Genomic DNA, 27,591 nt, shown 5'->3' with positions numbered 1-27,591 from the left:
TTCCAGATCGTAATAATACCACCCGAGGCGCCACGAGAAGGCACAAAAGCAAAATGATCAAATTGTCTGGGACAACAAGATTTGATAAAAGCAAGATCAAACGAGGTCTTTTTGGTTTCTTGTAAACAAACGATCGCACAACCACTGGTGACGATAGCATTATGAAGCGCTAACTGCTTAGGTTCAGAGTTTAGACCGCGAATATTCCATGAGAGAACATTCGAAGAGTGCAAAAGAGACATAGTAATGCAGGTAAATTAAGCAGACATGGGATTACGACTGCCTCCGGCAGCTGCAATGTCAGGAGCAGCTTCTGTGTCATTGACAGGCGTCCCAGTAGATGATGCGGCCAAGAGAGCTTCTTCAGTTAATTCTGCGGCTGGGATAGTGCACCTATTGACGCTGACAAGTTGCAGTGTAGCAATGGGAGTTGGGGGAGGGATATCATCAGAAACCTACACAGTGGTGGTGGAGAAGGAAGAGTCCACCTCAGGTATGATTCTTGGCTTAACCTTGGAAGTGGCAGCGCGGGTATCAGTGGGCATGTTGACCTTGAAACCATTGTATTTCTTGGTCCTGGTGCTGCGACGAACTTCAACAGTGGAAATTGGCGCCCCAGCAGTTTTGGAGCGACGGCCACGGGTCACCAAAGGTCCAGAAGGTATCTCAATGTTGACAGTAGCCAGGCCCAAACCATCATGCGGGAGTTCTGTCGGTTGTGAAGAGGAAGAGCCAGGGTCCAGCAGGCATGCCTCAGTAGCTGGGCTTGTCAGCAGTTGGGTGACAAGCAGAAGTTCAGAAGCATCAGAATGAGGATCTGCAGTTGGGAGTGTCACATCTTCAGAAGCAGGCGACTGAAAGTGGGCAGATGGCAGAGCAGACAGCGCAAATGGTGACACAGCATCTTCAGGTTGCAGTTCCTGAAAGACCACAGACAATGAGGGCAGTTGTTTGAAGTGAACTCTAGTGTGATTAGAAGTAACCAGAACTGAGACTTCAACACTCGCATTTCTCATACCAAAAGCATTGCGCCCGGACCCAATAGTGGCAATCATTGGCCGGAGAGCATCAAATATGAACGTGTTGAGCCGCTGCCTGGGAATTGGATCTTCAATCAGTAAAGATAGGAGAGCAGAGCCTTGGGTCGAAAGACCAAACTGAATTCCTTGATCATGCAGAACCACAGAAACAAAAAAGGAGTCGGTTGGCAGTGGAGGATCTAGAGGCTGCAGAACCTTTCGGATCTAGGTTGATCTAGGTTTTCAATCTCGGTGCAACCGATTAGAACCTTTCGGTCACACCGAGTTGCAGTAACTGCTCGCAGTTTTGCATCTCGGTGCAACCGAGTTGTTCCACTCGGTCACACCGACAGGGTCAGGTTATATATACCAACGGGGTCAAATTTTGGAAAATTTTCCGAAACCCTTTCGCCCGCGCGTAACCTGCTCTGCCTCCTCGGGTCTCCGGATCGTCCTCTCGCCGCCAGCGACCTCCCGCCACTGGTCTCCACCGCCGTCAATGGCATTCTGCCCTGCCGTTGCCGCCGTAGGAAGTTCACCGCTGAAACTAGGGTATGAACTTGTTCTTTGTGCTATTCATTCACTCCAACTCTTAGCACATTGCGTTGCCATGATTCTTGCCTCATGTGAAATCATCATGTCCAGCTAAAATGTCCCGTAGATTGGACTTGATTTGAAAATTTAGGGTTAGGTCTCTGCCGAACTCATCTCGGACCGACCGAGTTGTAGAAATCGGTCTCACCGATTTGGCTTAGGCTATTGCACATGCGTTTTCGGTTTGACCGAAAATTGCAAATCGGTGTGACCGAGTTTGATTCTCTGTGAAACTCTAGCAGTCTCGGTGCCACCGAACTGTGAATCGGTCTGACCGAGTTCACTAGTTTAGGTTCCAAAAGCTGCTTCGGTATCACCGAGTTTACAAATCGGTAGCTCCGAAATGCTTTCTATGGAGAACTAAAACTAAGTTTTTAAGTCATCTGTTTTGCAAAACCTATGTACTTTGTGATGCTCATCTACCCTACCTCATCTATATCTATTCACAGGGTCTGCTGTCAGTGAGTTTGCCTGAAAATGTCTGATCAAAGTGATAGCCAGAACAAGTCAGAGGAACAAGCTCATATGAGTGAGGGCACAAGTCCATCAAGCAGCTATGATGAGGGCAGCAGGAGCACACCTAGTAACTTGCCCAAGGCAGCTACTAGGACAAGGAAGAAGAAAACCTCAGATTCTGAAGATGAGGATTATATTGCTGCTGAGGATGAGGCCACTTTAAAGAAGAAAGTGCTGAAAAAGGAGTATGCCATAGCCGCTGCAATAAAGCCTGGAATGAAAAAAAAGGCTCCAGCAAGAAGAGTGCCAATGTCAAAAGGCAGAGCCTCAACTGCTGATGATTCTAAGTCAACAATGGAGTTCACTCCAGAATCCAAAGAAGGACGTGAAGGCAAGAAGAGGAAAGAAAGGGTCAAGAAGACCATTGCCAGAGTTGTTGGAAAGCCTTCCATGATGAGATATGATATTGAAGAGGAAGAGGATGCTACACCAGCACCTAAAGCTCAAAAGCTCATGGGAGATGCAATCAACTCAGGGGCTGCTCTATCTAAGCCCAAAGCTGCACCCAAAGCTGATGCTCCATCTCAAAAGACTGCACCCAAGAGGAACACCAGAAGTATACCAGCTGAGGAGAAGAACAAGGCCCCAGTCCCTAAAGCTGAAGAACAAGAAGATGATTCACTTGTTTTGGGGAAGATGAAGCCCAAGATCCCTGATCACGATGATGCTCATCCTATTGCAGAGAACATGAAAATCAGGAAGGATGCATGATTGAGACAGTGGAGATAGTATGATCCATATGCTGTCACGAGAAGAATTGCTGTTGACTACAGGTTTCACACTAAGGAACAGCAAGACTTTTATGAAACAATTTTGCTTGACAAGAAGCCTATTGTCTATGACATGACATGGGTTAACTAGGAGTACATCAAGGAAAATGAAGATCACTATCCAGGAGTATATGACAGCTTCAAAGCATGTGGTGTTGATTCATTTGTTGCTCAGAAGCTTACCAGGTGGAATGATGAGGTGATCATGCAGTTCTATTCAACTACCCACTTCTACCCAGATGGGAAGATCATTTGGATGTCAGAAGGTACTAGGTAGCAATCCTCTATGGAAGAATGGGCACAATTGATCAATGCTCCATAAGAGAATGAAGATGACTTGGATGTTTATGCTGAAAAGAAGAAAGACCATAACACCATGGCACAAGATGATCAAAGTACATGCTATCAACTTGCTCCATTTGTTTGATGTGCCTCAAAAGTTTAAGGTGACGAGTCTGATTGTGGCAACAATCAAAAGGACTGCAGCTGATCAGAAGAGATCTTGTGGGTATGCCCCACAAATTTAGGAGCTCATTAACTCCAAGATGGGCAAAGGCAAATATCTATTGGATAAGGAGCAGCTTCCCATCTACCCTGAATTTGAAGAAAACACAATTGTAATGAATGAAAATGAACCATCATCAGCACAATCACATGAGAAGAGAGAGAAGGCAAGGGCAAAGAAAGCTGCAAAGATGCCAACTGCTGAAGAGGCATCTCAAGTGTTCCTGAAGAGCAAGCAAGATCAGCTTGGCTATCTGATTACCTCCACCTTGAGAATTGAGAAGGGCTTGGCCACCCTAACTCAAAACCAGGAGAGCTTGTAGAGAATCATAGAGCAAAAATTCTATGGTCTTGATGTCAAGGTCAATGAGATCCAGTCAGTTGTTGAGCAACTTCAGGAGGAAGTGGAGGAGAAGAAGGGCCAGTCTACTACATATGCTTTTGCTAGAGTGCCCAGAGGACAGAGATCTGCTGCAGTGCCAGTCACAAATACTAGAACTACAGCATCTGCACCAGCTGCTACAGCCTCAGTGCCACCAGCTCCAGCATCCACTCCACCAGCTCCAACTACATCAACTGATACTTTCGTCCTTGGAGTCATCTCTATGCCACCACATGAAGACCAAGCCTGAGAGTCATTTAGCACTATGCATTCTTTGAACTTTTTGGTAACTTGTTGCCAAAGGGGGAGAAAATGTATAGATCATAGGCTTCGAGAGAGAGTGTTGCTTTTTATCTCTCTTGATTTTGGTTGAACTTCTTGATTGTGTGCTTGATACCTTATGTACTTTTTTGAGCTACTTGTTGCTTGAATGATATATTCTTCATATCCTTATCTGATCGTTCACTTTGCTTGGTGATGAGTGCATGTGTTCAATCATTATCATTTTGAGCGCTCCATCAAGATGTATGTGACATGGAACAGTGACCCATGATCCTAACACGTTGTGCATTTGCAATCCAAAGCAAATTTTAAATAATGCACAAATTTAGGGGGAGCTCTTGCTTATCACATACTTCTCAAAGCGACGATGTTTTTCACTCTTATTATCATTTGTCGAAGCTTTGATCTATATGTTGTCATCAATTACCAAAAAGGGGGAGATTGAAAGTGCAACTATCCCTGGGTGGTTTTGGTAATTCCTAACAACATATAGCTCATTGAGCTAATGCTATTTTGAGATAAATATTTCAGGAAAGCTCAATGTTTGGCATGGCATGGATGAGAAACATGGACCCCTCAAAATGCTAAGGACAAAAGGATTGGCTCAAGATCAAATGACAAGACTCTACATTTTCCATTTTAGTGATCCAAGATCACATTGAGTCCATAGGAAAAGCCAATACTATCAAGAGGGGGTGAGGTGTTGCTTAATGAGTTTCTTGCTTGAAGTTCTTAGTGATATGCTCCAAAGCCCTCAACCACTTTCTCACATCCACATATGTCCCAAACCAAAAGTCAAACTCGGTCCTACCAAAACTTTCTATCCGGCGCCATCGAGTTCAGTTGACATAACCCTAATCAAATCGGTCTCACCAATAGGGATCTCGGTATCACTGAGATGGGATTGTAATCTCTCTGTTTCCCTTCGTAACATTTCGGTCCAACCAAGATGAGCGATCGCTCCCACCGAGATTGCAATGCAAACTCTCTGTTTCCCTTTCGTAACATTTCGGTCCAACCGAGATGAGCGAATCGGTCCCACCAAGTTTGCCTGACCAACTCTCTGGTTAGCTTATTACCAAAATCGGTCTAAACGAGATTACGTTATTCCCTAACCCTAATGAATTGGTCCCACCAAGTTGAAATGTCGATCCCACCGAAATTCCTAACGGTCACATTATGAACTAAATCGGTCTGACCAAGTTTCACGATTCGGTCCCACCAAATTTGGTAAGTTGTGTGTAATGGTTAGATTTTGTGTGGACGCTATATATACCCCTCCACCCACTCTTCATTCATGGAGAGAGCCATCAGAACATGCCTACACTTCCAACATACATTTTCTGAGAGAGAACCACCTACACTTGTGTTGAGATCAACATATACCATTCCTACCACATAAATCTTGATCTCTAGCCTTCCCCAAGTTGCTTTCCACTCAAATCTTCTTTCCACCAAATCCAAATCCTGTGAGAGAGAGTTGAGTGTTGGGGAGACTATCATTTGAAGCACAAGAGCAAGGAGTTCATCATCAACGGACAATTTGTTACTTCTTGGAGAGTGGTGTCTCCTAGATTGACTAGGTGTCACTTGGGAGCCTCCATCAATGTCACGACCGGTTTTCTGGGTATTGATTTCCCAGAGAATGGTCCTTGTGCTCACCAGCCCCAGGATTACTGTTAGCTGATGAGGCACCAACTTGATACAGACATTTCCAAGCAAAATACAAAATATGTAGTACAAGACCATTCTGGCCTATGAGTACAACAATTGGTTTCTAGTAGTTGATGGCGGAAGCGGTTTGTGGTTCATCAGCGTCTATGGGACTCCATTTCCCACAGGAACAGTTGACCAGGTTAACTCCTATCTTCGCGAGGCTGTTGTCACCATTGCATGGGTTCCGGGGCTGACATCGCAACGCTCCTCTCCAAGCAAGAAATCTGGCCAAGACAATAGCCAGGGACAAGCCAGTGAGTACTTTGAATGTACTCACAAACATTTTGAACACGGGTATAATATCACAAACGATAATCATGCTCTGAAATATTCTATGATCAGAACGTCAGTCATAAAATAAAATCCCTGAGGCATGCAAGCAGGTTATGTATATACAACATGAATGTGCAATAATAGAGTAGTAATAAAAAGCACCGATCGGGTGTCTCAAGCGACGCCTCGAAAGGATAGTAAATAACGGGCATGCCTCAGTCGGGCGTCTAAGCGACACCACATAAAGGGCTTATAGAGTAGATAATTAACAAGCAGGTCACAGTCGGGCGTCTCAGCGACACCACATAAAGGGCTTATAAATAATAGAAATAACAAGCATGCCACAGTCGGGCGTATCAGCGACACCACATAAAGGGCTTATAAATAACAGAAATAACAAGCATGCCACAGTCGGGCGTCTCAGCGACACCACATAAAGGGCTTATAAGAAAACAATCCCAGTGAATACCCAGGAGGTCGAACCGTCCCAGGGATACTCAATACTTCAAATAATATAAAGAGTTAGTCCATGATAATAATAATCATAATCATCATAAGTCACACGTCATGATCCATGTTCTGGTTTAGCAGTTTCTCCTCCGAAGACCGACACTAAGACCGACACTTGACCCATCCCAGACTATAGTCCTTAAACATGGACATGGCTATTCGAATAGATTTGAACTCTGCAGAGGGTGTACTCTTTACCCACGAGTAACGGATTCCTTTAGTCCATCGGGACTAATTCCATCTACAGCCTTTTAATTGAAAACACACCTGACCCGCACACACCAGCTTAACTTACCGACGCCTGGAATCACCCACGACACCTGTCAAGCAAAACTCTAAGTGGGGAGGCTACAACCTCGATTAGCATGGGATCAAATTTATATCGCGCGCTCTAAGGGGTGCCCCCTCTCGGTCCCAACCGGAAACACCCATGCCCCCGGACCAGGTGGCCTGCCTACCGGATGCAGCTGGTATCTTCCACCATGGCATCTCTGTATGGTGTGTGCCAAGAAAGGGGTTGACAATTTAATGAATTGTACCCTACCTGCGGTAGGGACAAGTGGTAGTACGAAACAAGTATGGGGGTTACTGGAACAAGACTCAATCTACGGTCGACTCAGGAGGTTCAAAATTTCCCTGCATGATATGTATAACAACTATATTTCAACCAACAGAATCACCACTCATCATACCTTACTATGCCATACCGGACATAACCATCTCGACGAATACCGGGGACAAGCTCATGCCTACCCGAGGCAGAGGCTTTTCGGCAGGCATGCAAGGCATACGAGGACGATTACCATCACAAGTATATTCATTTCCAACAGCAAGGAAATCTCCAATATGCATTCACGCAAATGATCGTATCACCAAATAAAATAACGAGTTCTCCGTATTAGGGTGGTGTTATAATCGTTTCAAACAACACACAAAAATATTATGCCGGGGTTCGGAATGCTTGCCTTCAAGTTGCGGAGAGGCAGGGTGCATTCCCAAAACTTTTGATAGTTTTCTTCTCTCTCCAAAAATCCTATTTTAGAACATATTCAAATCAATCCATAGTTTCAAAACAGTGCAAAAATTTGTCTGAATTTTTTTCAAATAAATATGAAAATAAACTAGACCAAATTTGAGAGATGTAGGAAAAAGAATCAACTCATTTGGAGTTTTATTTTAAAAGATATGCCCAGTCAAAGTTTAGTCAAAGTTCTAATTTTAAATAAAACATAAAACAAAAGAAAATGTTTCGAACTAAATACACGTCGAAGACGTACTTTGTGTTTGCGCCTCCACTTACACCAGCGTGGACCGGCGCTGGGTCACTGACAGTGGGTCCAGGGGGCCCACTGGTCAGGTTTGACCAGTCGCTCCCGCCTCCTTCCTCCTCTGGACGAACAGGGGCGGGGCTCCGGCAATCGTCGCCGGCGATTGGTGGCTCCTCACGGGCTCCGGAGGGCAGGGATGGATCCGCCATTTCGGGGCAGTCCTCCCGGTGGTCGTTAGGTAGGTCGGGATGAAGGGAGTCACCACTGGCGAGCTCCGCGGCGGACGGCGGCTACGGGTGGATTGGGGGTTTGGGCTACGGTGGCTCCCCGACGGAGCTGAGGGTTTGGGCGGCTTCGCAAGACCAAGTGGAGTCGGGTGGTGGTGCTAGAAGGGCGGGGAAGGGCCTGCTCGCGACAAACGGAGCCTAAGCGTGGCGGCGGCCGAACCGGCCGGAGGCGAGGAAGACGGCCTCCCGTCGTCGTCTGCTAGCTGTGGGGGCCCTAGGGGAATGGCACGAGGCTGCCTGAGGGACTAAACAAGCTCGGGGCTCCTTTATATAGGCGGCCAAGGTCGGCTCCGACGGCGGCCGCGGATAAGATCGGCGAACCGCCGTTCCGTAGCTCGCAGAACGACGTGTTGAGGCTAGGGATGTCGGCAAGGGCTAGCGGACGAGCGGGAACTGCTCCAGGGGCAAGCTGGCGAGAGCGAGTGGCTCGGGCGGCGCCGTCCAGGGCAGGGGCGTGCTGTGGCCGGCCGCTAGTGGCCACGGTCGACCTGACGGCGGCGCTGTGGAGCTCCAGGGGCGTCTCTGCAACGAGGGAGGGGTCGGGCGCGTTGGCTGCGAGTGGGAGAGGATCAGAACGGGCGCGGGGGAGGCGGCAACGAGACACGGCGACTCGGGCGCACGCACGTGCAAAACACGCGCTCTGGCCGCGCCCAGAGCACGCCCACCAGGTGCTCGGTGAAATGCCAGTGCGTGTTAGAGAGCACGAATGATGCTGGTAGTAAACAGGCCTAGGTTAGTGGTAGATAGGAGTTTAGTGGACATGGTGGTTAGGCAAAGCAAGCATGTCCAGTGTGCAAACTAAAACTTATGTCAAATCTGACCATGCACACAAGGTGCTTGACAAAATGCCAAGAGCACCTAGGCATTTCATGGGGTGGCCAAACTCTCCAGACTAGTGTCTCTTTAGATGCAAAAGAGGGTGGTAAGGTTAGTTTGGCAAAGACAGAAACTTGTTAGTGGAAGTTTTTGAGAAAACCAATTCTGGAGAGAAAGGTAAAGGCATAGTTTCATGTACCAAAAATACTCCAATAGGTCCATTCTCCTGGACTTAAGGGTTTTGCAGGGTGGTTGATAAGCAAGAGAAGGATCATGGGCATTGGAGCAACAAAAATTAGAGTTGCTGTAGAAAAAAGCCAGACTGGAGCAGAGAGCAAAAGAGGATGTTTTGCTCAAATTTTTCAAAGAACATTAGTGGTTTTTTGCACAAAGTTGAGTAATACACTCCTACTGACCTCCCCTAATTTTGGTGGGATTTTTAAAAGAATATTTAAATGAGTTGTAGTGCAAAAAGTGCCATCTGGACCAGATTGGAAAATTTAGTGTAGAGCTCAAAATCTCCAAATGACTAAAGGATATTTTTGCATAAAAGTGATTTAGGAACATCACTTGTCATCCCCAAATTTTGGTGGAATTTTTAAATAAGTTTATAAATGGGTTGCAGTGCAAAAGTGGCTCTAAAGCTTATAAAATCATTTTTAAAAGAAATAAAGCTCAGGGAAAATAATCATATAAATAACTCCATTGATAAAAGCATTGTTTCAAGGGAGGGTATACAAGTCCAACAACATTTTTTTGAAAAGTTTTCACTTGGGGCAAAAACTCCATAATATCAAAGAAAAGAAAGGTTCTGAAATGAAAAGATAAACCCAGAAAATAAAAATTTAATTTCCTGGCAGAATTTTAATAAACAAATCATGGTTAAATTTTTGGGGTTTTACAACACTACCCCCCTTAAGAAAAATCTCGTCCTCGAGATTTGCTAAGGGCTGTTTAGAAAACAAAAACTCCTACTTTTCAAAAAAAATAATCTCACAAAAATAACCATCATACTTATGTAATTAAGATGTGGCTACAGTGAGTGAGCAATAAGTGGTGCAAAACTACAGTGTGGCATGCTGGCGTTGCATGGAGAAATTTTACGGTAAATTCTACTGTTAGATACAGTAAAATTTTGATTAAAAATCTAAACTACTAAAATACACTGGTAGTAACCGAGAGCACAGTGCTCTCTTTGGCTGACAGGTGGACCCGGGGCCCACTGTCGGTCTCTTCTTCTTCCTCTGGCTCTCTCTTCTCCCTCTCTCTTGCATGCTTTTCCGCGCTTTTCTCCACCGGCGACGGCTAGCGCGTAGGGCATCTAGGCCGTACTGCGGTAGTGCGCGGCGTGCTAGCTGCCGGCGCAGCGTGCACTCACCTCGTGGGCCAGTGCGCTGTCGGCACTGCTCGCGGATTCGCCTCCGAACACCGGTGATCGGGCGATGAGCGGCACTGGTGGACTTCGCCCACCGTACACCGATCTCGAGCTATAAAACGGCCGAGGTGCTCCTTTATTCTTCCTCACACCTGGCTTCGCTTCTTCTTATCCTTCCTTCTCCTCCATTTTTGCTTGCAGGAGCTCGAGTCAAGGCTCCAATGGCGGAGGTGATGCCGGACTGGTATGTGATCCTGGTGTGTGGAGGGTTGGCGGCATTGCTGGGGTTCTCGGTGCTCTTGTGCATGATGATCTTCGATGATCGTCGCGATGCGGCCGCTCGAGTGTTAGCTCCCCACGGTGGCGGGGATCATGCGGAGTAAGTGTGGTGTCGGGTCCTAACTGTTGTCAGAGTGCTGGTGGTAACTTGCTCCCGAATAATTTCCCACAGATCCCTCCTTCAGAGTATGTGGTGCTAGTGAGGTGATCAGTTAGGTGCAAAAATGTGCGTGTGGTCGAGTGGTTGTGGTGGTGAGTCTGTTGTCGTGGTGCTGCGTGAATAAAAACCTATGTCGTGGAGAGACACATGCCGCAACAACACAGGGAAACATCTCACTTCAGGATTTACCGAGAGTGAAAACAGTTAGTAAAAATCTACCACAGTAAAAAATTCTCACATTGATTGGAACTAAGAATTTAATTCATCGCACAAATTTAGGATACCAAGCGTAAATTGCAACACAAAAATAAAAGCTGAGTCAATAAACATAGTAGTGATGTCTACAATGACAACGGTAAATGGACAGGGTCCTGAGAAAACGTCTCTGGAATTGGGGCACACTCTTCTTCTATCGGAGGAAGTGGATTGACGAGTCGGTGAATGCGTCTCTCCTGGTCGGGCCTCAATGGTCTGCCAATGGCGATCTGAGGATTCAAATCAGCGAGGCTCTGGAGATAACCCATCACTCACTGGGTCAAACGTTCTTGAGCGATGACATACTGGGCCAGGTTGGCCAGTACTGGGTCTCTCTCGATTCATCCACCGGGAAAAGTTGCTACTTCTCTGGGTGCTGCGCGACTCGGAAAGTAATAATACCCCCGATCGCTGGCACAGGGCACCGCGAATCGAAGGCGAGTAAGTGCTTCATACGCAGCAGCTTCTATGGCCATATGCGGAGTTGGCATAGATTTCCCCACGAAGGAGACTTCCGTTGGATCTTGATTTGGGTTTGTGGGAGGGATGTGTACCACTGCCCAATATTTCAAGGTGGATGGTGTGATCCTCGATTTGAGTAACTCGTACTGGGGTGGACGAATGACACTCATGGTACTGCAGGTAAAGTCCCACAAAATTTTAACAAAACTACCTGGGGTTGCATCTGGAGTTCTCAGATAAATGCTGGGGCTCGGCATGGTAGAGAAATGGCTGTGAGAGTTGTGCACAAGGTGAGGGGTACTTGGCAAGGTCACGAGATGGCCTTTTATATAGCACCCGGGCGGGGTCTTTTACCGCGGTGAAGAGTAACTAGTCCGTCGGTTCTGCTCTGCGGGGTCGGGGTCAATGCTATAGATATACATATCTCACAAAAGTGACGCATTACTGTGGGTGTGGTCAGGGTGGTTTTTTGGTAGTTGTGCCCGGGATTGAAAATGCAACCGCAATCTAACATGTTTATGCAAGGCTACTATTCAAAACAGAGGCACACAAGCAGGATGCGTTAATACAAGGTGATGCAAGATTACATAATTACCGGGTGTGGGCATACTGAGACTCGGTACTACTCAAGTGACTTAGTCTACCTCGTTAATATCTAAGCGGGCCTGCCTTGTGGACGTCGAGGCTTCTCCACGGGTTTCACCATCGGGATTAGCTGGAGGGGGTTGAGGAGCTGCTGGGTCGGGGTAGCGATGATGACCATCCCGGGGATTGTTGGCCACAATCCCGCTGGAGCGTGTTCCCAAAAGGCGACGAAGCACTTCTGGGGACACCAAAGTATTTTGGTCGATGGCTGGGGCAGACCTCAAGGACTCGATTGGTTGTCCGAACATCACGACTGGGTTGTTGGCGTCGGGTTCTTCTTCTCCTCTCGCCGGGGCTCGGCGGACCAGCTCTCCACGAGCTGCGATCAGATCAAGGGTGATTTGATCGAACAGTTCCTCTAGTGCACCTACATAGCACACTAGATGCAACAAAGCAGGATCCGTCTCGTGATCTCCGTTGGCAACTTGGGGTGGCCTACCATACCCGTCACGACTGGGGTAGTAGTAGAACGAGCGACAGTTAACTCTGGGCGACAAGTGCCGGAGTTGAACTATAGCCTCTCGAGCTGCTAGTTGGATGGCTTGTGGCTCAAAGGAAGTCGTCCTTCCGGTGAATCGGTAGGGGCGTTCGGGCGATAGACCCCTACCATAGACGTGCACAGTGGCCCAGAATTGACGGCTTTCACCGCTTATGGGTCCTTGGTACACAACATACTCTGGGGGCTCTTCTAATGCAAAGGCACGGCGGGTGAGGTTTGCGAGCACGGTCACAAAACCTCCAAGGTTGGTTGTTGTGGTCTCATTGTGCACGACGGGGCCAGGCATTTTAGCTCGATTTGGGGGAAAAGGCTGGGTTGAGGCTAGCGTGTCCTTTTTATAGGAAAAAGGGGACGGAGTCTTCCTTCGCACGCTTGCGAATGAGACAATTTAGCTGTCGGTCACTGGCGCGTGATCGACAGGCTAGGCTGATAGGTTGGGCACCGACTGCCAAAAGCTGTCGGGGTCACTTGTGTGGCTATCTTACACGAGAAGCTTGGCCGGGGTTAGGTTAAGGTCTGGTGGGTTGGTTAACCTAGGTTTTTCGACCTGGCTAAGATAGGATTAGCCAATGGCCAGCCTGGCTCTGATACCAAGTTTGTCACGACCGGTTTTCTGGGTATTGATTTCCCAGAGAATGGTCCTTGTGCTCACCAGCCCCAAGATTATTGTTAGCTGATGAGGCACCAACTTGATACAGACATTTCCAAGCAAAATACAAAATATGTAGTACAAGACCATTCTAGCCTATGAGTACAACAATTGGTTTCTAGTGGCGGATGGCAGAAGTGGTTTGTGGTTCATCAGCGTCTATGGGACTCCATTTCCCACAGGAACAGCTGACCAGGTTAACTCCTATCTTCGCGAGGCTGTTGTCACCATTGCGTGGGTTCCGGGGCTGACATCGCAACGCTCCTCTCCAAGCAAGAAATCTGGCCAAGACAATAGCCAGGGACAAGCCAGTGAGTACTTTGAATGTACTCGCAAACATTTTGAACACGGGTATAATATCACAAACGATAATCATGCTCTGAAATATTCTATGATCACAACGTCAGTCATAAAATAAAATCCCTGAGGCATGCAAGCAGGTTATTTATATACAACATGAATGTGCAATAACAGAGTAGTAATAAAAAGCACCGATTGGGTGTCTGAAGCGATGCCTCGAAAGGATAGTAAATAACGAGCATGCCTCAGTCAGGCGTCTGAGCGACACCACATAAAGGGCTTATAGAGTAGATAATTAACAAGCAGGCCACAGTCGGGCATCTCAGCGACACCACATAAAGGGCTTATAAATAATAGAAATAAAAAGTATGCCACAGTCGGGCGTCTCAGCGACACCACATAAAGGGCTTATAAATAACAGAAATAACAAGCATGCCACAGTCGGGCGTCTCAGCGACACCACATGAAGGGCTTATAAGAAAACAATCCCAATGAATACCCAGGACGTTGAACCGTCCCACGGATACTCAATACTTCAAATAATATAAAGAGTTAGCCCATGATAATAATAATCATAATCATCATAAGTCACACGTCATGATCCATGTTCTGGTTTAGCAGTTTCTCCTCCGAAGACCGACACTAAGACCGACACTTGACCCATCCCAGACTGTAGTCCTTAACCATGGACGGCTATTCGAATAGATTTGACCTCTGCAGAGGGTTAACTCTTTACCCATGAGTAATGGATTCCTTTAGTCCATCGGGACTAATTCCATCTACAGCCTTTTAATTGAAAACACACCTGACCCGCACACACCAGCTTAACTTACCGGCGCCTGGAATCACCCACGACACTTGTTAAGCAAAACTCTAAGTGGGGAGGCTACAACCTCGATTAGCATGGGATCAAATTTATATCGCGCGCTCTAAGGGGTGCCCCCCTCTCGGTCCCAACCGGAAACACCCATGCCCTCGGACCAGGTGGCCTGCCTACTGGATGCAGCCGGTATCTTCCACCATGGCCTCTCTGTATGGTGTGTGCCAAGAAAGGGGTTGACAATTTACTGAACTGTACCCTACCTGTGGCGGGGACAAGTGGTAGTACGAAACAAGTATGGGGGTTACTGGAACAAGACTCGATCTACGGTCGACTCAGGAGGTTTAAAATTTCCCTGCATGATATGTATAACAACTATATTTCAACCAACAGAATCACCACTCATCATACCTTACTATGCCATACCGGACATAACCGTCTCGACGAAGACCGGGGACAAGCTCATGCCTACCCGACGCAGAGGCTTTCCTGTATTTCTTTCCGGCAGGCATGCAAGGCATGCGAGGACGATTACCATCACAAGTATATCCATTTCATACAGCAAGGAAATCTCCAATATGCATTCATGCAAATGATCGTATCACCACATAAAATAACGAGTTCTCCGTATTAGGGTGGTGTTATAATCGTGTCAAACAACACACAAAAATATTATGCCGGAGTTCAGAATGCTTGCCTTCAAGTTGTGGAGAGGCAGGGTGCATTCCCAAAACTTTTGGAAGTTTTCTTCTCTCTCCAAAAATCCTATTTTAGAAAATATTCAAATTAACCCATAGTTTCAAAACAGTGCAAAAAAGTTGTCTGAATTTTTTTCAAATAAATATGAAAATAAACTAGACCAAATTTGAGAGATATAGGAAAAAGAATCAACTCATTTGGAGTTTTATTTTAAAAGATATGCCGAGTCAAAGTTTACTCAAAGTTTTGATTTTAAATAAAACAGAAAACAAAAGAAAACGTTTCGAAATAAATACACGTCGAAGACGTACTTTGCATTTGCGCCTCCACTTACGCCAGCGTGGACCGGCGCTGGGTCACTGACAGTGGGTCCAGGGGGCCCACTGGTCAGGTTTGACCAGTCGCCCCCGCCTCCTTCCTCCTCTGGCCGAACAGGGGCGGGGCTCCGGTGATCGTCGCCGGCGATTGGCGGCTCCTCGTAGGCTCCGGAGGGCAGGGATGGATCCGCCAGTTCGGGGCGGTCCTCCCGGTGGTCGTTAGGTAGGTGGGGACGAAGGGAGTCACCGGCGGCGAGCTCCGCGGCGGACGGCAGCTATGGGTGGATTGGGGGTTTGGGCTACGGTGGCTCCCCGACGGAGCTGAGGGTTTGGGCGGCTCCGCAAGACCAAGTGGAGTCGGGTGGTGCTGCTAGAAGGGCGGGGAAGGGCCTGCTCGCGACAAACGGAGCCTGAGCATGGCGGCGGCCGAACCGGCCGGAGGCGAGGAAGACGGCCTCCCGTCGTCGTCTGCTGGCTGTGGGGGCCCTAGGGGAATGGCATGAGGCTGCCTGAGGGACTAAACGAGCTCGGGGCTCCTTTATATAGGCGGCCAAGGTCGGCTCCGACGGCGGTCGCGGATAAGATCGGCGAAGCGCCGTTCTGTAGCTCGCAGAATGACGTGTCGAGGTTGGGGATGGCGGCAAGGGCTAGCGGACGAGCGGGAACTGCTCCAGGGGCGAGCGGGCGAGCGCGGGTGGCTCGGGCGGCATCGTCCAGGGCAGGGGCATGTTGTGGCCGGCCGCTAGTGGCCACGGCTGACCTGACGACGACGCTGTGGAGCTCCAGGGGCGGCTCTGCGACGAGGGAGGGGTCGGGCGCGTTGGCTGCGAGTGGGAAGGGATCAGAACGGGCGCGGGGAAGGCGGCAACGAGACGCGGTGACTCGGGCGCACGCACGTGCAAAACGCGCGCTCTGGCCGCGCCCAGAGCATGCCCACCAGGTGCTCGGCGAAATGCCAGTGCGTGTTAGAGAGCACGAATAATGCTGGTAGTAAACAGGCCTAGGTTAGTGGTAGTTAGGATTTTAGTGGACATGGTGGTTAGGCAAAGCAAGCAGGTCTAGTGTGCAAACTAAAACTTATGTCAAATCTGACCATGCACACAAGGTGCTTGAAAAAATGCCAAGAGCAGCTAGCCATTTCTTGGGGTGGCCAAACTCTCCAGACTAGTGTCTCTTTAGATGCAAAAGAGGGTGGTAAGGTTAGTTTGGCAAAGACAGAAACTTGTTAGTGGAAGTTTTTGAGAAAACCAATTCTGGACAGAAAGTAAAAGGCATAGTTTCATGTACCAAAAATACTCCAATAGGTCCATTCTCCTAGACTTAAGGGTTTTGCAGGGTGGTTGATAAGCAGGAGAAGGATCATGGGCATTAGAGCAACAAAAATTAGAGTTGCTGTAGAAAAAAGCCAGACTGGACCAGAGAGCAAAAGAGGATGTTTTGCTCAAATTTTTCAAAACACATCAGTGGATTTTTGCACAAAGTTGAATAATACACTCCTATTGACCTCCCCTAATTTTGGTGGGATTTTTAAAAGAATATTTAAATAAGTTGTAGTGCAAAAAGTGCCATCTGGACCAGATTGGAAAATTTAGTGTAGAGCTCAAAATCTCCAAATGACTAAAGAATATTTTTGCATAAAAGTGATTTAGGAACATCACTTGTCATCCCCAAATTTTGGTGGAATTTTTAAATAAATTTATAAAAGGGTTGCAGTGCAAAAGTGGCTCTAAAGCTTATAAAAATCATTTTTAAAAGAAATAAAGCTCAGGGAAAATAATCATATAAATGACTCCATTCATAAAAGCATTGTTTCAAGGGAGGGTATACAAGTCCAACAACATTTTTTTTGAAAAGTTTTCACTTGGGGCAAAAACTCCATAATATCAAAGAAAAGAAAGGTTCTGAAATCAAAAGATAAACCCGGAAAAATAAAATTTTAATTTCCTGGCAGAATTTTAATAAACAAATCATGGTTAAATTTTTGGGGTGTTACAATCAAGATTGTGGAGTTGAACCAAGGAGTTTGTAAGGGCAAGGAGATCACCTACTTCGTGAAGATCTACCCTAATGAGGCAAGTCCTTCATGGGCGACGACCATGGTGGGATAGACAAGGTTGCTTCTTCATGGACCCTTCATGGATGGAGCCCTCGGTGGACTCACGCAGCCGTTACCCTTCGTGGGTTGAAGTCTCCATCAACGTGGATGTATGATAGCACCACCTATCGGAACCACGACAAAAACATCCGTGTCTCCTATTGCGTTTGCTTTCTCGAACTCTCCCCTTTACCTTCATATGCAATTGTTTTACATTCCGCTGCTATACTCTTAGAATTGCATGTGTAGGTTGATTGCTTGACTTGTGCTAAGTTGCTAAAATCTGCCAAGATCTAAAATTGGGAAAAGGCTAGATTTTTATTTGGTCAAGTAGTCTAATCACCCCCCCCCCCCATCTAGACATACTTTCGATCCTACAGAAGTCGAGGCGTTCTTGGTTGGCCTTGCATTGTGGGAGAATAGTGCGTAGGCCTTAATAGCGAGCTAGACAGGTGGGGTGGCCGAAGGCTATCTGTAAATAACATTGTAACATCAAGTGTGGAGGGTTTCTACCCTTTCCTTCTATAATATATGATACATACACTCGTGCGTATTCGAGAAAAAAAAGTTACAACAAATGCAGGTCAAGTGACCAAAGTAAACCACAAGTACGGAGTTTGGCTAGGGACAACCAACGACCTAGAGATGAAGATGTACCCCGACACTTTCTTGAAGGAAAGCTAGTCACCATTTCCATGCCTGGTGTTCATGACAACGTAATTTGTGGACTAACCATGTGCTTGAGCTAAACACGCATATTCAAAAGTGGCACAAGACAGATATGCTCCCCTCTGTAAGGAAAAGACCGAAGACGGTGTTTCCGACGCTTTTATTTCTTTGGTCGTAGGAAATTCATATTATTAAGAGGGGGTCCGTGTTGAAAGGTACGTGTGAACTCAAAACCTGTATACAAACACATATATTTCACACATATCATCTTCCCAACATTTTCGAGGAGAGCCTCAAGTTCTACCAAGTTGTAGAAATTGTACACCCAATATCATGTATTCTATGAGTACAATAAACAAATATGTTAACCTAGGTCGAGTTTTTATTTGGTAGCGTAAGTGAGGCTGTCCTAAACACATTTTTCCTGCAGTTCCTAAAGATGTTATCGTATATGAGATCGAATTGCATGCCTCCTCTAGGCCGGTTGATCACAAACGTCATGTGATCTGCCTCCACGATCTTATAATACCTGAGTTTGTATTGCCACAACAAAAACACAAGAATGTAAGTGCTCTTGTTTTGAGATAGAGAAATTTCGTACAGCTTATGCACATTTGTGGACCTAGAATCGTAGCCCCGAGGGTGCTAAATTGTGCAATTTGGTCCAAATATCATCATAATCCTAGCAAATACTTCTCAAACAACATTAATTCATATATGAATAGTGTCTAGTGTATATTAAAAATTAGATTGCATTTTAGAGGGGTGTCGTGGCACCCCTACTAGATCCGCCACTGCTTCTGTAGAAAGTAGAACAAAGTTTTCAAAAGAAAAAAATTGCTTTCTGCAGAAAGTAGAACAAGGTTTTAACTAAAAAATATTTGTCATTCCACAGTCCCAAACAAGCGAGCCCGCCTGGAACAAAATACAAAATCGTGTCACATCACATAGGCTTGATTGTGATATGTCATACCAGATTCCCGGTTGAAGTCGATGGCAATCTGAATCATCCTCTACCAAGATGCTCGGATGTTCTACCGGAATCCGAGGATGCGTCATGGAGATGGTGTTCAACGCACCATCATTATCCTCCCAATCTTCATCCCTACCATCACGTCCAAAGTGAGACTTACCTAATTGTGACTGAGAAATAGCAAAACCTCACAAAAAATGGGTCCAATTCTGAACGTTATTAAACTCCAAATGTACCATCTAAGTAAGACGGCTGACCTGTAACCTTTGCAAGGGGGCTCGGCGGCGAAGTGGCGCCACCGACACAACTGCATGACATGTATGAACACAAGAGGGTGAATGCGCATCACGCCGGACGGCACGGTGACGCCGCAAAACTTGGTCGTCCGCCTGGTAGCGTAGCTGAAGTAGAACGTGCCAGGGAACGTGCGCACATCGGCGTTCATCCTGGCGGCGTTCTGGATGGTGAGGTCCGGCAGGATCCAGTCTCCCGTGGCGAACGGCCCCGATGTGCCAGCGAGCAGGCTGGGTAGGCCTGACACACCGACTGTGCGCCAAGACATGCCAAAGTGGTCGAAGCCGAAGTCGTAGTAGCGCTTGAGCCAGGGTATGTCGAGCCAGTGGTAGATGGTGGTACCCACTCGGTAGATCTGGGCGAGGCAGACGAAGCTCATAGACCGGCCATCTTCTGGACTGCCACGTTGTAGACGACACTATTTGAGTAGAAGACCAGTGTATACAAGGTGTCGTGGTGCCACGAGATGAAGGTATGAAATCAAGATGGCGATGGATACCTCTTACCCGGTTATGCGTGGATGCTATTAAGTGACAAGTTTGGGTGAGATTAACTACCTATGGGTACGCATATATGTCAAAAGTACTACTCCCTCCATTCCAAAACAGATGACCCAACTTATATAAAGTTGGGTCATCTATTTTGAAACGGAGGGAGTACCTCCATTCCCAAATGATTGAAGTTTGGGTTTACCACAAGCTAAACGTATCTAAGTCTGGCCAAGTCTATTAAAAAAATATGACATATAGAATACTAAATTAGTCTCATGTGATTTTTTTTGTGAAATATATTTGGTGTTGTAGATCTTTGCATATTTTTCAGTAAACTTGGTCAAACGTATGAAAATTTGATTTAAGACAAATCTAGAACTTTGATTATTTTGAAACGAAGGGAGTAGCATCCATCGGGGGTCACAGGGATTGGTATGTTCCATCAGTCCCCCGTTACCTATGGGTAACTACACATTAGCACTGATTTGTGGGCCATAATCGTACCACGTCAATTTATTTAGATGTGCTACATGTTATTTAAACTTTTTTGCGGATATGTTATTTAAACTATGGGTAACTACACATTATCTGTGGGTCCATAATTGTAGTTACCTATGGTAACTACAAATTAGCCTGACTTGGTGCTATATATCATTTAAACTATGATGTATGTGAAGAATTCCCTAAAAAATGTTGCATGTGAAGAATGTTGCTGCACCAATAAATATTTCCCAAAACTTTAAATTTTGAGCTTTTATACTGATTTTCGGAGCATGTGTCCACGCACACCTTTATAATGATGTATGTGAAGAATTCCCTAAAAAGTGATGTATGTCAAGAATTCCCTAAAAAAATACTGCAGAGTCCGCAGGGTGCCTCGCCCATAAGCACGATTTAGATTTAGAATTACTGTTAAACAGACATGCTTGAGTATTCTAGGAAAAAAAGACAAAGTCCGCGGTATAGAAAATAACATGTCAGAGGAACCTCAGTATGAGTAGAACAGTTGACTAGGTTTGCTGACCTAAGAGCATCTCCAACAGCCGCGCTAAACTAGCGCCGCGCCGCAAAATAGGCTTTTTTAGCGCGCGCGCAACGCGGCGGCTCGCTCCAGCAGGCGCGCAAAAACGGCGCGCGCGCGATAACGGGTTGGGCGCGCGGTCAAAAACACTTATCCGCGCGGTGTATTTGGAGCGCCAGCTACAGCGCGCGGCACACTCGAGCGCTCGCGCCCGCACTCTCTCCCTCTCCTCGTCCTACGCCCCGCGCGCGCCGGTGCCGGTGCCCTGCCCCCCGCAATGGACGCGCACACCGGCGCCCCGCTCACCCCGTTGTACATCCGCGACCCCCCCGCCGCCGCTGCCGTCGCCGCCGCCGCCGCCGCCGCCGAAAACCCTAGCGCGGCGAGCGCTGGCGTCGCCACCGCCGGAGCTCCGCCGAGCGTCGGCCTCGCGCGCAGCCTCTTCTTGCCGCCGCGGATGACTACGGCGCCGGCGCCGGGTGGCGTCGCGCCGGCGCCATCCCGTGCCGCCGCCGCACCGTCGAAGAAGGTACCCAATGCGGCGCGGGCGAAGAAGGGCAAAACATCCGCGAAGAAGAACAAGGCGGCGGACGGCTCCGGCATGGCGAGGGGGAAAAAGCTTGCAGGGCGTTCGACGGCCGCGGCGGCTACCGAAGCGCCCGCGAGCTCACTCGTTGAGCCGGCCGCCGAGGCGCACCACGTGTTCGACGAAATGCCCCCAAGGTGAAAAAATTGCCAAGTATTTTTTTTCTTCTTATTTGTTCAATGCATCATCATTTTACATATAGATAGCTTATTTGCATTGTTCAAAAAAATTGTAGTCTCAACGATGATGCATACATGTCCACTATGGGTGTTGGGTCCAACAATTCGCATTGGTCTCAAACCAATGACATCCATTTCGAAGACCATGAGTTTGAGGTGGACGAGGAGGGTGAGGGAATTGTCGAGGCGCCGAGAGGAAGAGCGGGCAATTACTCCACCACCGATGACAAGTTACTATGCTACACTTATTTGCATGTGTCGAAGGATCCATCCATTGGAGGTGATCAAAGTAGAGACGCGTATTGGGGGCGAATGACAGAACACTTTAATGCTCACAACAAGAGTGGAATTTACCGCTCCGAGAGATCACTTCGGTCCCGATGGTCGACAATCAACTCGGATTGTCAAAAGCGGGCGGCCGCGGAAAAGTCGGTGGACAAGATTAACCCAAGTGGCACAAATGAGGATGATCGAGTAAGTGGCATCTCATATATGTTCATCATACTTGTTTTTGGTGACCGAAGTGCTAACTTGTTTTGTTTTTCTTGTAGTACAACATTGCACAAAACTTGTTCAAACAAGAGACAAGGACAACCAAGAAGGGAAAGATCAAGAAAGGCAGGATCTTTACCTTGCCTCATTGCTATGAAGTGTTAAAGGATGATGAGAAATGGAAGAAGCGTGATGGTTTGGAGGATTTGCATTTGAGCAACAAACGGAAGCGAGCAATTGAGATGAATGATGATGATGAGGAGGAGGATGCATCAAGTGATGACGGCAAGACAAGCCCCACACCCAACTCGGTTTCATACTCGAAGCCAAAACGACCGGATGGGTGCAAGAAAGACAAAACCGAAAAGAAGAAGAAGAAAGGAGATGATGAGCTCAAAAATGCTATGGAAGCTATTGTGAAGGCAAGGGTCGAAGCGAATGAGGTGAGGAAAATGGCAAGGAACCAAGATGCCGTGGCCGAGGAGAGGAGGTTGGCGGCCGAGGAGAGAAGGGTGGCGGCCGAGGAGAGAAAGGTGACTTTGGAGGAGAGGAAAGTGAGCAACGAGGAGCGAGCTAAGTTGTTGGAATGGGAGAAGCACTTGTTCTTCATGGACACATCTAACCTCAATGCGGCGCAAAAGGAGTATGTCAATCTTGCCCAATAAGAAGTCTTGATCCGAAAAAGAGCCTTGGTTCGTGCAATGGGTGGCGATGGCCTCGGCGCCATGGGAGGCATGGGTGGCTTCGGCGCCATGGGAGGCGGTGGCCTCGGCGCCATGGGAGGCATGGGTGGCCTCGGCGCCATGGGAGGCGGTGGCCTCGGCGCCATGGGAGGCATTGGTGGCTTTGGAGGCATGGGAGGCATGGGTGCACCTCCGGCCGCCATGGGAGGCATGGGTGGCTTTGGAGCACCCTCCGACGCTATGGCCGCCATGGGAGGCATGGGTGCACCTCCGGCCGCCATGGGAGGCATGAGTGGCTTTGGAGCACCCTCCGATGCTATGGCCGCCATGGGAGGCATGAGTTTTGCTTCTCTCATGGGAGGCATGGGTGCACCTCCGGCCGCCATGGGTGCACCTCCGGTCGCCATGGCTTCTCACACACATTCCCATGAAGATGCCGTTGAAGATCTTGCCAACATCGTCGGAGCTTCACATGATGCGGTGCGTGATGCGGTGCGTGATGAGGATAGGAAGGAAGGTTCATCTTCGGAGGCGGAAGAGTCGTCTTCGGAAGATGAGGACGAAGACGAAGAAGAGGAAGATGAAGATGAAGCTTGATGTGTCTTTCATGTCTTGAACTTTTAGTTTGCATTTGAACTTGGTTGGATGAACTTGTGGGCATGATTTTGATGAACTTGTGGGCATGAACTTTTATTCATCAACTTGCTTGTGTCAAATTTTACATGTTCATTTTTGTCCAAAATATCCATATATGCAAAATGCCCGGCGAGTCGCGCGCGCTGTATTTTTGCGCTCTGCTGGAACGGCGCGCGCGCGCTGCATTATGGCGCGGCTGCTGGAGCCAGCGCAGGCGGGCGCGCAAAACCAGTCGCAGCGTGCGCGCTAAAAGGTTTTTTGCGCGCGGCGCTATAGCGCGGCTGTTGGAGATGCTCTAAAATCTTAGGCTTTTCCACTTTTCTAATCGAGTTTTTAGTTTTTTAATAAAGTTTATAAGGGGTGGACGTGGACCCATGCTCACCACTGTATTTTCGACTTCGGTACGTCATTTTCTTTGTTCTTGGAGCTGATGTTGTTTGGTTGTCACCACCTGCTGTTTTGCAGCATGGTCGCGTGTATCGATCAGGGTGACCACTACCCGTTCCCATCTTGAGGCAGAAGGGACTCACCGTATTCCGCCGAGGTAGGCTGTCGTGGAACCATTGAGCACGCCAGAGAGGGAGGTGACGCTCAGCACCCAGTTCTCAGAGGTGTTCTCGTACCCGTCAAATGCCTGTGGAGAGATGACGCAATTTGTCAGTATTTGTGCGTGTGCATGCTGGTCAGGTGGGCAGACAATTTTTGGAATGTATATGGTGATTGTGCAGAGCAGATCGAATTTTGGCTATCCAAGTATAAATTTTCAACATCCATAAGCCTTGACGCTTACTCTTAAGCATTGAGTGCTGCTAGACGGACGACACTGCTCGACGATTTTTGGACAACGCTATGGATCCAGCCATGCATGGGTAGGAGTAATTGTCACACGGACGTAGGATCACGCGTCATCTTAAAATTGGGCCAAGAGTGTCGGCCGCAAAGTACTTTCGTAAGCATTTGCTTCATTGCGTGCATCGAGAGTTTATAAAGACAATATGCACGATGCACATATGTTGTCTTTAATTAGTTTTGACTTATGAACATGACATGATGGCAAACTGTCAAACTGAGCATAGCGTAGATGGTTAGGTTTCTTGTGGTGGAACCAGCCCATCAAGATTCAAGTCCTAAATTTCACACCGGTGCTCTCATTTTTCTAGATTATTTTGGACTTTTCGACGAAGCTTGTTTAGTGGGAGAAGATATTTCCGCCGACTACGAAGAAGTCTACAATGGCTTCGTCAATCTTAGATGTCATGCCAGCTGAGTATCTCAGAGATACTCATAGGGGTAAGGTGCATGCGTGCATTCATATGGGTGAGATCATGGCACATATGGAAAACGTGCATGTGATGTGGTGTGTGCTGCATGCATGCATGATTCTCACGCCATTGTCTCCCCCAACGACCCTAACGAATTCTCTCCTCTCTTCGAGCAATCCTAATAAACCCTAGCAACGTATATCGCATGACAACGTGTTTATTAGACTACATGTGCCGTCGCTCGAAAAAAAAGACTGCATGTATTGCTTGGCCTAGCTCCTCCCTTAATTGGGTAATTAATTACCGAACGATCCTATTCGTACGTATGAGTTCTATGAAATTTTTGACGAGAGATGCTACACCTACATAAAATAGTTATGGGTTTTACATAACATTTGACGTGGAACTTTAGCATTGGATTGGTTAAGGGTGGAAGGGGCCCACCCTATGAAAATCAGGGGGTGAGAGAATTAGTGAGGGAAAGTTACCCATGATTAATCAGTTACGTTATCTCTTGTATGCCCAAAGCTAAACATAAGGTAGGCAGGTGGAGTAGACCAAGGTACAGATATGCTAAGTTGAATGTGGACGCTGGATTTGATATGGATACACTTGAAGGACCGGTGGGAGGAGTCCTTTGTGATCACCACGACACGCTCATTGCTGCTACAAACAAAAAAAATAGACATATGCTTTGATTCAGTTACAGCAGAGTATGTGCGGTAAGATTTGGAATGAATCTAGTCCATACTGCTGGATGTAGCAAGATTGAAATCAACTCCGATAGTGTAGAGGTGGTGGAAGCTCTATAGGAGGGCAACTCTTCTTCAGTTGCTAGTGCTATATTCGATGATTGTTATTTCATGTCATTAGATTTCAATCATGTCATTTATGTACACTGTAATAGAGAGAGAGCAATCAAGTAGCTCACGAATTGGCTAGGTTAGCTAAGTTTTCTCCCCCTGGTTGTTGGATGGATACTGCCCTTAGTGCGGTTATTCCCTTTCTTTTAAGCGATGCCATTATTTTGATCAATGAATAGAGGAGATAGTTAAAAAATAAAAGTAGATCGCACCAGTTCATTCCGGTAGCAGATAGCTAAAAGAGGTCTTCGATCATAGCGGGCACGTTGGTGTAGGATTATCGTAGCTAAAATCAGGGAGGTGGTTGCCGATCTGAACACACTAGTGCGTAAAGATTTTTGTAGAACCTTTATGTAGGAGTAGGATTTTCGGTAATTACCAACCGATCAAATTCCTAAAGAGGTTTTCACTGCGTAAATTTGTAGAACCTTTATGTAAAGAATAGGATTTTCGGTAATTACCAACCGATCGAATTCCTAAAGAGGTTTTCACTGCGTGTGACTGACTCTATGGAGTACCTTGTCATGGAGCATCTGATGCAGGAGCCTGACGACCTGCGCGCCGGCCGAGTGGCCCACGAAGTGGGCTGGGTGCTCCTCGTCCCACATTGGGTAGTGCCCTGAAGTCATCAGTCACAAACAATCCATGTAACCACAGACCAAGGGATAATGGATGATCTATCTATCTAACTACGTAGTAACTATCAATTCTCACCGCGGTCGTATGCTCTGCCGAAGCGGGCGTGCCCGTACGTCCTGCTGTGCTCCTCGCCGTAGTCCACCCGCCCTCCTTTCAGGTAGTAGAACAGCTCCCGAGCCCTGCATGCATGTGTGCTGCTGCTGAAACCGCACCTACGTAGTACTACATGTTATGCGAGCTAGGTCATCCAGCAAATGCATGGATCGATCACCTGTCGTGCACGCTGGTGAGCGAGCCCAGGTCGGGCACTAGCACCCGGTCGTCCTTCTCCTCCGCGCCGGCGAAGTACGACATCCCGGCCATCCTCTGAGACAAACCAGAATCCTTAGCAAGACGCAAGATTCACAGGTCAGGCGGGCACTTGAGACTAGAGTAGACCACGTACGCCCTTGCCGAACCCCAAGACGCCGTGGACCAGCACGATCGGCGGCACCGCGCCGTCGAGCAGGGCCTCCGCTTGGGCGTGGCCGACGGCGGCGTCCTTCGGCGCGCCGGCCAGCCGGGAGAGGTCGCGGCGGATGGCGGTGGTGAAGAGGTAGAACCCGTAGGTCAGGTGGACGACCGCGATGACGAGCAGCTCGGCCAGCCCCAGGGCGCCTAGCAGCCACGCCCTCACCAGCTTCCTCATACTGCTGCGATCTCTCTTTCTTGTTGCCAGTCGAGTTCTCTGCTCTGCTCTGCTTCGGTTCGTAGGTATCGATCGAGTAGCTCAACAGGCCAGCTTTTTAGTTCGCTGAGAAGATGATGTTGCTTCGGTGCTTGGTTTCTTTGGCGTTGCAAATTCTGTCCGATCCAAGAGGATTCTCCGTGAAGCTGAGTGGGCTGCGACTCCGCGCCATTCTCGTGTGCTTCCGTATGTATGGGCCCAAGCCACGAGAAACACGCTTGGTTCCTTTCCGTGTGGGATTTGGAAATGGATATCTCTAAAGATATTATGCTCCTGGCTCCATAGAAATGGAGCTCTTTGGCGCATTGTGGATTGATTGGACAAGTGGATCCCGGTTGTAAGAGGAATAAGGTTTGTGAGGGCAGAACAAAACTAGCATGGCATCCATCAACGAGATAAACCCTAGTTTCGTAGATAACCACAATCAACCATCGTGTGGTGAAGTTTTCTTACTGTACGAAGACGAAGCCGCAGAAGAAGGTGAAGCACAAATGTGAGAACTTCCAAGAGACGCTTGCACCCGAATACTATGTAGGTCGTCGATCGCCGAGTACTATTGTTGCGTCCTCACCCTGTTGCGTGAA

General features: G+C 47.6%; 1 protein-coding gene across 1 annotated transcript; it reads right to left on the bottom strand.

Moving 5' to 3' along the window:
* Positions 1-18,383: 18,383 nt before the first annotated feature.
* On the bottom strand, positions 18,384-27,152 carry LOC119281852 (lipase-like). Its single transcript, XM_037562268.1, has 8 exons — positions 26,726-27,152; positions 26,552-26,646; positions 26,356-26,459; positions 26,160-26,260; positions 24,047-24,150; positions 19,392-19,826; positions 19,135-19,266; positions 18,384-18,690 (listed from the first exon to the last, which is right to left on the bottom strand). The coding sequence occupies exons 1-8, from the start codon at positions 26,966-26,968 to the stop codon at positions 18,531-18,533; spliced, it is 1,374 nt and encodes a 457-aa protein (XP_037418165.1). The 5' UTR covers positions 26,969-27,152; the 3' UTR covers positions 18,384-18,530.
* Between the last annotated feature and the right edge of the window lie 439 nt (positions 27,153-27,591).

Source organism: Triticum dicoccoides, chromosome 3B, assembly GCF_002162155.2.
Source record: "Triticum dicoccoides isolate Atlit2015 ecotype Zavitan chromosome 3B, WEW_v2.0, whole genome shotgun sequence".
Lineage (NCBI taxonomy): Eukaryota > Viridiplantae > Streptophyta > Magnoliopsida > Poales > Poaceae > Triticum > Triticum dicoccoides.
Note: the sequence above shows the minus strand (reverse complement) of the source record. Positions and strands in the feature narration are given on the sequence as shown.

Excerpts from the sequence above, each read along its gene's own strand:
- LOC119281852 (XM_037562268.1), bottom strand. The coding sequence starts at position 26,968 with ATGAGGAAGCTGGTGAGGGCGTGGCTGCTAGGCGCCCTGGGGCTGGCC. Across the intron at positions 26,647-26,725 it reads TCTTGGGGTTCGGCAAGGGC|AGGATGGCCGGGATGTCGTA; the intron begins GTACGTGGTCTA and ends GGTTTGTCTCAG. Across the intron at positions 19,827-24,046 it reads GCCTACCTCGGCGGAATACG|TCCAGAAGATGGCCGGTCTA; the intron begins GTGAGTCCCTTC and ends ACAACGTGGCAG.